General features: G+C 38.7%; 1 protein-coding gene across 1 annotated transcript in view; it reads left to right on the top strand.

The window, feature by feature from the left end:
- The first annotated feature begins 1655 nt into the window (after window positions 1-1655).
- The window catches only part of LOC145415549 (uncharacterized), a 113814-nt gene continuing 104076 nt past the window's right edge, over window positions 1656-11393 (top strand). Inside the window, exons 1-2 of the mRNA XM_080284772.1 lie at window positions 1656-1736; window positions 8188-8296. Coding sequence (XP_080140898.1) covers window positions 1689-1736; window positions 8188-8296 — 157 coding nt within the window. The 5' untranslated portion in view covers window positions 1656-1688. The remainder of the gene's footprint in view (window positions 1737-8187; window positions 8297-11393) is intronic.

The following is an 11393-nucleotide window of genomic DNA, read 5'->3' as shown; positions in this document are numbered from 1 at the left end:
CTGGTGACAGTTATGTAAGAGAGAAGAATATAGTACACTATATGACAGCAGTGGTATAGAGCAAGTTAGTACACAGTTCATGCTGGTGGAATTAAACCAGTTCCCTTATTTTAAAATAATGTATTACTAATCGTGTAGACTTGGTCACTTGACTAGCTTGACTGACATGTGGGTAACACTACCCAGTTGAAAGTGAGCTACTGCATTGTCCAATGGAACATGGGTTGCTACTGAGTTGAAGGACCTTCACATGCTATCGTGGCCCATCAAAACGTTAATGTTCACCTGGTCAAGCTTTAATCATTTCCGAACTGTGGAAAGCAGAACAGTCCTGAAAATAGCTTGAAAGGGTGCAACAAGGAAGAAAGGTTGCGGGTTCTTTGTAAGCAGTGATAAGAAATAGGGAAGTAAACATGGAAGTAAAGAAGTTGCTGCATGATACAATTGTGATACCAACTCAGATGTATGAAAATGAAGCTTGGACCTTATTGGAAGGGCTCAAATCAAGAGAGAGCAGTGGAAATTGAATTATTTGGGAGGAGCATGGAGAGAAACTGACATCTGAGGAAATGGAAGTGCGTTGCAGTGTGGGTGTGGATGTGATAGAAAGCGTTAGGATAAATACACTGAGGTGGTTTGGACATGTGGAGACAGAGTTAAGAGAGTGTATGCGAGTGAGGTGAAGCCTGATTGATTCTGGTTGGCGTATGGAAATATGAGATTGGTCTCCACAAGGTTTCCAGAAAGCCCACCAGCAGGACGCAGTATCCTATTTTAATACCATCAATCCACGTAGTCGTGAATGAGACATGCCTCTTATTTCAGCGGAGACGGTTTGGTAATTGTTTCCAGGGAATAATATGAAGGTGATGTTTCATTTGTGCATTTAGAACCTGCTGGATCTGAGTGGAATGAACTTGGAATTATGATGAAAAGTATGTTGAAAACTCATGAACTAAGCCATTGCTTTTAGAAGAGGCCTTTGAATCCATAGGGTAATCAGAATATTGAGTTTGATCAGCCACAAGAGCGTGGAAGATCAGTAGAGTTGCCCGTGAAGGGAATAAATTTACATGCATAACTGCACGTATTGTACGTAGTTAGCATCGTCTGCTCTAGACAGTGAGGATAATTAATAGTACTGCCCTGAAGCGAAACATTGTTTAATAGTTAATAAATTCAACCACGCAACTGCCTTTGCACAAGGAATCGCAAAAATCTCAATGGCCGAAGTTTCAAAGTGAAAGGAGATGCCACAGTTCGGTTGGAAAATTGGAAGTTTGGGTAATCCGGCTACAGCCGCATTTCGCTTCCCTTACCTGATAAATTCTGTTTTAACGGGACAATCCTTTCTTATTATAGCAAATCCAATCCTAAACACCTTTTAGTCAATACTGATACGAACATGGACTGCGTTAGAAAACTGTAATAAGACAACATTTATTTAATTATAAGCCTAAAAGATGATGTAGTTTTGTAAAATTAAGATAAGAACTGTTGGTTATAGTTTTTAATTTTGTGCCACATTTTATCATTACAACAGCCTCTAAATAGCTCAACAGTGTCATTGTTCAAGAAAATAAATGTGGTTGGCGAAATGTTCAGTGACGGAAACTGTAATTGCTCAGCTGAGAACTTTGTCAACACGGTTCGCTCGTTATGACGACGTGGAAACTTAATTTATAGTGATGGATGCTGAGGAGGGAAGGAGGAAGAAGGATATAGGAAGAGTGAAGGTCAGTAGCGTCCGTATTTTAAGTAGAGTACTAAAGTTGGCTGGAGAGGGGAAGAGATTAAGGTAAAATGGCCTCTTGTCCGCAACTATTTTTGTCCCGCCCTTCAGGAGTAGCGAAGCCTCCAGCCTGTATAGTTCGTTATCATTTTTAATAAACTTGGATGGTTGTCATGATGTTTTAAAGTCTCACAGCATCATTATCATTATGAATGTCTGGCTTCCTTTCGAAACTGCATATGTTGTTAGTACTGAAGAGAAAAAATTACAATTGACAGGTCGTAGTACGGTAATGTGGATAATCCCAGCCGCTTGACTTTCATGCAAGCAGTAATAGGGTAGGGACATCATACTTTTAATCACATATTTTTCAGTGTATTTTGGTAGAGTACATTTAAATTTTCTTTTTATATATTTTATTGTATTTCAGCACTTCATTATTTGTTGGAATTCAGGTGAAGGCAAGACTTCAGGGTTGAATTGGGAAATTACAAATCATTTTAATGAAATCTTTATAATTTTATTATAGGCATTATTGTTCAGCTATTTTAAGTAGTTGTGCAACAAAATCCTCTTATAATCATTTTGAGGGATATTACTCATGATTTATTTATTTTTTAAAAATTTATGACAAGCTGGGTTATACATAATATAATAATATTATTTGTGTATTAATTCTTTACCAAATGGGCATGGCCTTTCCATATTCTCTATTGAAATGAGCCTTTCACGGGCTACCTGTTGTTATTCCTGGATTACCACAGCTATTAAGTTTTTTATAGACTTACCTTTGAATGTTATAAATGAGGATTTAGAATGCGTAAAAATTCCACCGACATCTGCCGGTAGCTGGCCATATTTAACGTTCATAATGCGCATCTTTAAATTTGAAAGCTGGCTGTCAGACAAGTTTGGTTAGGCAGGATTAGGTTTGGTTTGGTTAAATCATTAAAAATCTCATTCCTTTGACACGGGATACACTGACACATCCAGTCGGAGCGATGGTTGGTAAACAAAGTGGCTAGTCGGAGAGATCGTTGGTAAACATTGCCTTGGGCAACCTGGCTGCTTTCTTAAATACCCCAAAATAGGTGTATTTTTCCAATCACTTCTTGCAGTCACAATGTAATAGTGAGCTATGTGTTGCTTATGTACCAAAATTACCTACTTTGAGATTATGAGTTTGTAATGATATAGGCTACATGGAATTGCTGTAGCTGTTTGGTAAAGAATTACCATTTGTTTTTTATATACAAGGTTAACTTTTTGTCTAAGTTCCTTTTACACATAGCTAGAGAGAGAGAGAGATTGTTTTGCATATATAGATTAGCATGTTAGCTTCAAGAATGAAAATGATAGACATCTTGCATTGTAAGTGAAGTGTACACCATTAAATATTCCACATAAGTGAAATATCACCCTAGATTTTTTGTTTTTTCTTTTTTTATTGGTTTGTATTTTTGAACAGGCCTGCAAACTGTACCTTAGGTTTTGACAGGTGATTCACATGGGTCCTCTTCATTTTGGTTGTCAGTTTGGCCATAATGTCCAAGCTGGCAAACAGCTAGATTGCCTAATGCCTAAATGGCCTAAACAACCCAAATAACCAAACCTTATCAAGATGATATTGCTGAAGTTAGGTTAGGTTAAGTTACAGCCTAAATGACTTCTGGCGGAAATGACCAGAACTCATTCATATTTACTGCAGACATGATAATGGTTGAAGGTAAAAAGAAATGATGCAAACAAAGAGCACGATTAAATATGAGGAAGTATTTGTTCTGTAACAGAGTCATGGATGCATGGAATGATTTACCAGAGGCAGTGAGTTTGAGAGAAAACTTGATAAAGTATGGGCTTCTTAGAAACAGAAATTTGATTATCTGGAACCGATAGAGCACAGAAACCTCGACCACAGTGGCCGTACGTTTGAGGGAGACAGTTTGGGAGATCATGAGCTGGAGTCACTGGTGTGACTGCCTCTTCCAGGATTCATCTTTGAGAAGGTAAAAACTGTTATGGTAACTCCCTTTCCGTCCTAGTTGATGAATCATGGAACTTCAAAACTTGTCAATGTGATGTGTTAGGATGAATACTGGAAGGGTGAGGTGCTTGTGTTGGTGACAGGTGCAGGCAGTAGTTGCTAGTACTGTATGAGCGAAGCAGGATGGTAAACCCTAATGTATGATAGTGTTGTATAACATAAACACTGTTATGGTAGGGGACAGTTTGTGATTGGTCACGTAAAGGTGCTTTTATTACAGCTACCATCAGTAAGCCACCTAAACCCCCTCAGTGAGCGGTCTCGAATATACTAAAAATGTGTTGTGTGGCATTACCATGAATAACACAATAGTGAGAGAATTAAAGACATTGTCTCCAGTACCATCACTGAGGTTTGGAAGGTGTTAGGCAGTACAAGATGTATTAGGCAGTACCAGATACAAGATGGATTTGGTTAGTCACACTGATCTAGTTAGACCTGAGATAAGTACAGTAACATGGGATGATAACAAGTGTGGGTGGTAATAGTATACTGGTACACTGCAAGCTGTAGGTGGGATTGGCAAGACATGTTTCCTTGATAGTGTATCACTGTCACCAGCAGTGATAAAGAGTAACTTCTGCTATTATTAAGGGGTAAGAGCATACGTTTGATACCGTATCTGTAAATATTACACTTAGCTACAATACTATACATAAATGAAATATTTATATAGCAGTTTTGGAAATTGTTACTACCCCACATTTCAGTACAGTTGCCCCCCTGCTTACAGATTTTTAAATTATAGACTTCTGAAGAAACAAACTGCTCTGGAGGAGCATTTACTGACTTATTTTTTCAATGATATCAGTAAAATACTACATACAATACTGTACAGTACATATTGTATAAAGACTTATTGACAGTGACATTAATAATTAAACTCAAAGCAGTTGGTACAGTATTTTTTTTTTTTTTTTTTTTTTTTTACATATTCAAAATTTTTTTACATATTTGACCATTGATATTAGTACAGGTACATTTTGATTTATGACATTTTTGAGACACAAACCAGCTCGCAGCCAAGTAAGTTGGTAAGTATGGGAGGAACTGTACTATCCATATTAGGCTATATACTGTGTAGTGTAACAAATATGGTAGGTACACGAGATTAGGTTAGTTGGTCCCACAGATGCACAAACAAACTTCATCTCACCTTGCTCCTTGCCCGACCCTCACAGTCGTTCAAGAACAAGCTGGATGAGGTGGCGCACTGGGAGAATTCACCCAAGAGGAAGAGGACATGTGTTTACAATGGCACAGTGACTGTTGATGGGGTAGGATGATTGTGAGGCTTGAGCATGGTTGTTTGTAGTTTGGGGCTGTGTTCTTGTCAGCTAAGGAAGCTATAGGCGTCTCCTCCGTAAAGAGGTATTGTATTTTATATATTTCACATAAAATTCTCCTGGATGCAATTTTTATCACCTAAATACCGGTATATGCTTACTTTAGATCAGTTGCATACTGTACAATGAAATGTAAAACAGGTATACAAAATGAATGGCCAAGGAAGAGGTGTTGCCAGATATCCAAAGCTGCTCAGTATATGACCATATGAGCCTTAATCTCAGTGGCAAAGAAGGCTTAGTGGCACATCTTCTTTAGCAATATATTTTGCATACTGCAGTTGTTGCTCCATTTTCTAAAGTGATGTCTTATTACTATCTGCTCAAATTTTACTTGCTCATACAAGAGAATAATCATGTACAGTAGCTACCAGATAAAGAAGTGAACTGGTAAAGAAGAATGCTGGGGAGCCTCCTTGCCTGATGAGAATACAGTCCTAGATGAAATGGAAAGTGTTTGGAGGTGTTTGCTGCAAATTGTGATGCTGTGATAAGAAATGCCTTGGAAGACAGGAAGTTGAATGTGTTGTGTTCAGATTGTCAACCGGTAAAGTTTGAACCCCCCCCCCTTCTGTTCCCCCCCCTTTCTTTTTTTCTTTTTTAGAACTCATGATAAGGAGGAGAACATGATATCCTGAATAAAACCCTTCAGAACTGCTGAGCTATGTTGAGTTGAATATAGTGCTGTAAGGTAGTTTGGAGATTGTAAGAATGAAAGTGAAAATGCCACTGATATCCAATGGGTTTACCATGAGAGGCAGTGCATGGCTGGTTTTGTGTGTAGTAAATGTTTTGGAGTGATAAGTTTGAAGTCAGAATTTTTAAGATCAGAAAGTTGGTGTGCTGTGTAGAGAATTTCCTTCAATTTGTGTCTTGCCTCTGAGAGTACTTGCATGGTCATTTTTGTATGTAGCAGACTATTAAGCTGACAGAATGAGTAGGATGGATGTCAAAATTGCATGGCTGGCATCCTGTCCTGTGTGATGTTCTTGTCTGTCTGTCTGTCTGTCATTAAGCTCCTCTTAACATTACATACAGGTACTTTAATTCAGAAGTTGACTATACCGTACCGGTACTTTATATTGGATGACTTGTTTTGATTTTCTCTTCAAACAGGATTCGGTATCTGGTACTTCATTCCTCTCGGATTAACAATTTCCTCCTGTCCCACAGAACATTGTTTTGGATATCCTTCAGAGATTGTCATATTTTTAACCCATCAATTCAGGTGACAGCTAGTAGTGACAATGTATTCTTGCTGCATCTGACCAGTTTAATCAACTAAGGAAAGGCTCCTTGTATTGATAGAGTTTATCAAGGGTACGTCTGACATCTGCAAATCAAGAAGTCCATTGCATGCTGAACACAATCATTAGGAGGTGGCAAAAATAAAATGAAAGACATCCCTTGGCTGTTTGTGTTAAAAGATACCACTAGCTTTCTGTATAAATAGTGTATGATGTACGTAGTCAATGGAAGAATGTATTACAGTGAAGGTTAGGTTCTTCTGTACAGAGTAAAACATATGCAGTGAAAGAGACCATCTGCGTGAAAAAGAAGTGTTGAGAACAAGTTAAGCAGACTCATATATAGGGAAGATAACTGTAGCGTTTTTTTGCTTGGATGGAATGTGTTGCCACCATACAAAGTGGCATAAACTGAGTGGGTATAATCACACTTTAAGGTCATTACCATAATGGTGTTAGGTAGACACCCCGTAGTAAAACACAAAGGGAGCCAGATGTGCATTTCATACCATATCCAGCATGCAACTGCAAGAACTCTTGTTAGATTCTCATGCTGATTAAACTGTTGGACGGAGTTTGTTTCTTCACTATCTCCGTTCACCCAGTAGTATAATTAGGGGCCTGTATGTAGATTAGACTTTTTTTTTTTTTTTTTTTTTTTTAGGGAAAGACTGAGACTGATTTATTTATTTGCTGTATTTATTTATTTATTTTATAGGCATAGATTTAAGCATTTTTCCTAACCTAGTAGGAATGGATGGACAGTTACCATTAGCTGTAGCATTATATTGTGTCTGTCACCTGGTGAACTCCTGTGTTGTATATGAGTTGTTGAAAGCACTTGGATGCCCAGGTATCTCACAAGTTGATATTAATTACAGTGGCTGGGCAGGAGACAGTTAACCACACTGGCAGTTGTCTGTAATTCAATCCAAATGAGAATTACACATGATGTGACTCACACAGTTCCACACCCATCCATACTCGTTCACTCTTAACTCCCATCGCCTGTAACTGTAACCCACTCCAAATTAGAATTACAGTGAGGGAGTATGGGCAGATGTGGAAGGGTATGAGTAATGGCCAAGTGTAATTTTAGTTCGGAAGCACCATAATACCTGTTTAGTACTGAAGTATGGTCCCAACATCGACCAGCTCCTTACAGTATAATGTAGTCTGCTTTGCTTCATTACTAACCCTGCCTGCTGCAACTCTGCAAGTTGTTTTTTTAATCTTTATTTTTAATTCCTGTTCAGTGTTGTCACATTGCTTCTTAGTTCACACACACACACACACACACACACACACACAATTAAACTATCTGTATACTGTACAGTATGTCCATCCATCCATCATCCAATTCTATGTCGCCCCATAAGGAGTGTAGGAACCCGGGGCTAGGCAAGTTGGACCTGACGTTTAAGATTAGAGTGACCAGCCTCACTCATCCGTGAGTGGCATAATATGAGCAGCAAACCCCAACCACACCTTGGTTATAAACCTACACAGGCTCAGTCCGATTGGATTATATATTTTTTTTTTTTGCTAGTGTGAAAGTAATGGAGATTTTTGTGTTTCTTTATTTTCTTTTGTTAGATCTGTTTAGATGACGTTCATGACATTTGAATACAACCCAACTGTTCCCTGCATTATCAGGGAAACAGTTTTGCTTTTTTTTCAGTCAACATCCTGTTACTTTCCCACCTTACCACCACCTCCCCACACCACACCACTTGTTTCATGACTTCAGTATTTAGTAGTCAGCTGATGAAGTAGATTTTTGAGGTTTCAGTTTTAGTAATTCCAATTTTGTTTCAGGATAATGATGGTGATAATGGAGGGGGAGGGGGAGAGGATGACACCCCCCCACCCCCCATCCTGGCACAGCCACAGCCCTCACTACACCAGCTACAAGAAGAGATACAATGTGAGTAGCTACTTGTTCTTTCTCTTATTATTATAATTATTGGAGGTGTGGCAGCAATATTGAAATAAAATGCACCACATTGTATAATGGGAAATGGTTATACCCAGTGATACTGCCGCTGGCATAGTATTTTAGGTACCGATAGATCACAGGTATACGCTTGTCTTTCCATCTCTTTAGGCTCATGCCAGTATCTTTTTCTGTGACTTGCCCAAAATGTATTTCTTTTTTAGACTGGTAGCTATAAATGATATCCAAGTTTGGTATGAATACAGTACGGTATATAGTTTATGCTAGTTGTATGTCTATATCTATCTGTATCTGTCTTTGTTGCCAGATGCCTTAGTCATGTAAGGGTTAGCCACAAGCAAATCTCTGTCATCCTGTCCACCTTCAGGTTATCCTCTCGCCAACTCATACCCCTCTCTATGATGTACCTAATCCTTCCATCACATCCTCTCTCCCTCCCCTCCCTCGGTCCGATTCACTCACATACTGTAATCTCTTCTATAGTCGCGGCGCGCGACTCTGAGGTTGTTATTATCGTGTCCTGGCAACCTACCATTCAAAAGTGCATCTGATTTTGTGCATAATATGAGACACATGTGATTCGTGTATATTAGTATTCATGTATAATATACTCGTGCATAATAATATGCTTCATGTATAATATGATACGAAATCAGATGCACTTTTGAATGGTAGGTTGCCTGGGTACGATAATGAAAACCTGAGAGTCTCTCGCCGCGACTATGGTCAGGCTCTTTCTTTCTCTCCATTCTCTGCACATGCACAATATATGATATGTTTATATTCAATATCTTTTTATTTTAACCAGAATTAAATGTACAGAATAAACATGTATATTTACTCCCTTTTATATGCAGTACTATGCCCTTTTCACCTTAACTTGGCCCAGGTATTTGTCCTTTTACAGATTATTTCATGTTGTTAAGTGGCTGAAATAGACATTGCTATGGCTCTGTGCATTCCGTAGCACATGTTTGTGACAAGCTTCATATTTTAGTGTTAATCTGTTGCTACAGCTCAGCATTCAAGATGGGAAGATGGCAGTTTTAGGCCAAGTTACAGTAAAAGCAGGATGACAGAGAAAGGAAATAGAACATGCGCGTGTGTGTGTGTGTGTGTGTGATGGACTGACCAATATAGAGTAGATAATTAAGGCTTAGTAACTACACGTATTGTAATAACCTTCATCTGGTTTAGTTACGTGGTTCACTGTCTGATCTGTTTACTACCACTGCTGTCCACTACATATTACGGCTTCAGGGAGATTCCTACATGTAAGACAATTACACTGTTCCATTTTCTTGAAAAGTAATGGGGAATTGGATGATGATGATGATGATGATGATGATGGACACTGATAGCAGTGATGTTAAATTTGTTAATGTTCAGGCATTTTTGTAAGCAAAATTGTTTATTTTCATGTGCCCTGTATTTTGTATATGCACCTCATAATATGTAGGAAGTCATCTTCATCATCATCATCATCATCATAATCATCAGTCTTTAATACCCAGTATTATGGAAGATGTCTCCTATCCCTCTCCACTCAGAAATATTTTTTGTTGGCCAGTTCCATCCCAGTCTGTCATATTTGTCACTTTTTCATATAGAAAGAAAGAAAGAACCACTGAATGTATGTATTTGTTAATCTGGATATCTGGTACAGCACATCTTTGTTTTATGATTGTTCTTTATGCAGGCAATAAGAATTTGAGGTCATGTTCATTTTTACAACTTGCTTTTTGTTTAGTATGATCACTGTGATGGCCATTTTCTTGTTATACATTTGTTTTCTCACGTGCCGTCACTATAATGCCAAATTTGTTTTACAATCAGTTATCAATACCACATCCCTATTGTAAAAACAAGGCAGGGCTTTTGCTAACTGTCGATGGTTGTGAGCCATTTGGCTCCTAAGGTTTTAGATTTATGAGCCAAATAAATTTTTATCAGCCAAACTGAGTACAAGCTGAAATATTTTACCGACAATAAATATTTACACATTGTGATGATGACAATCATATAATGAGGTTTTAAACATCCACGATGGCGACAAGGAAAGACTTAATAATTGATCACAAGATGCATTTTTGTTCATTTAAGTGAGATTCACTTGTGTAGTTTACTGGGTTTTAAAGTGGATGTATTTTCTCCTCGCCAAAAGGCGACTTGCATGTAAAATTTGTTCACCGAAGGGAAAAAATACTCGCATTTGCGAGCTGTGGCTCACCAAACAGAGCCCTGCGAGGGCGTGCCGTGTGTACCGGGTGATTCATATACAAGGTGATCTGTAAGTAGCACTGTACTAGAAACTTGCTTCATGGGATTGTATGTTGAGGGGATGACTCAGTCTGCTGGTATCGGTATGGGTCTGGCAGCGGGAGCAGGAAATGAGTAACTGATGCCAGGTAGACATTGGTAATGCTGATTGGTCATCCCACAGCACACAAGAACTCACCTGGTGGAGTGGGAGAGGAGTGTTATATATGGACCACCCTGTATAATCCTTCTCCTTCACTCCACTGGGTGACTTTTGTGTTTTAAGGAGTCTGCTGCATCACTGTCTTTAGCATCATTTATTCAGTTCCTTCTCCCACTAACACACCCATACCCATACCAGAAGAATGAGCAACCTTCACGACACACAAGGTACTGGTGGGTGATCTTCTAGTGGAGTGCTATATATGGATCATCCAGTATTTTGGAGGCTTGAATGATGTGTAAGTGATTGTGTGGCCCATTTGACTGGAGAGGCTGTTATTATTATTATTATTAAATTCTATTTTTCAGAATCCTGCCTCATCCCATATTTTAAATGGGAATTATGGTTGTGATGATGATGATTTTAGATACCTGTCTTAATTTTGTGAGATGGGGGAGGGGGAGGCCAAGGATAGGGTGGAGTGAAGATGGTGAGAGTTGGAGGGAGGGCAGCTTGACAGTTATAGAGAAGGTGATTTGTTCATGGCCACCCCTCCTAGGAATAAAGCATCTGGCCATATACAGATGTATACAGCGCTGTATATAAACAGAATTCTTTGGGGGACAATGATGGTGATTAATATAA

This window comes from Coenobita brevimanus, chromosome 103 (genome assembly GCF_032717465.1).
Source record: "Coenobita brevimanus isolate Jiangsu-jjx chromosome 103, ASM3271746v2, whole genome shotgun sequence".
NCBI classification, from domain to species: domain Eukaryota; kingdom Metazoa; phylum Arthropoda; class Malacostraca; order Decapoda; family Coenobitidae; genus Coenobita; species Coenobita brevimanus.
Note: the sequence above shows the minus strand (reverse complement) of the source record. Positions and strands in the feature narration are given on the sequence as shown.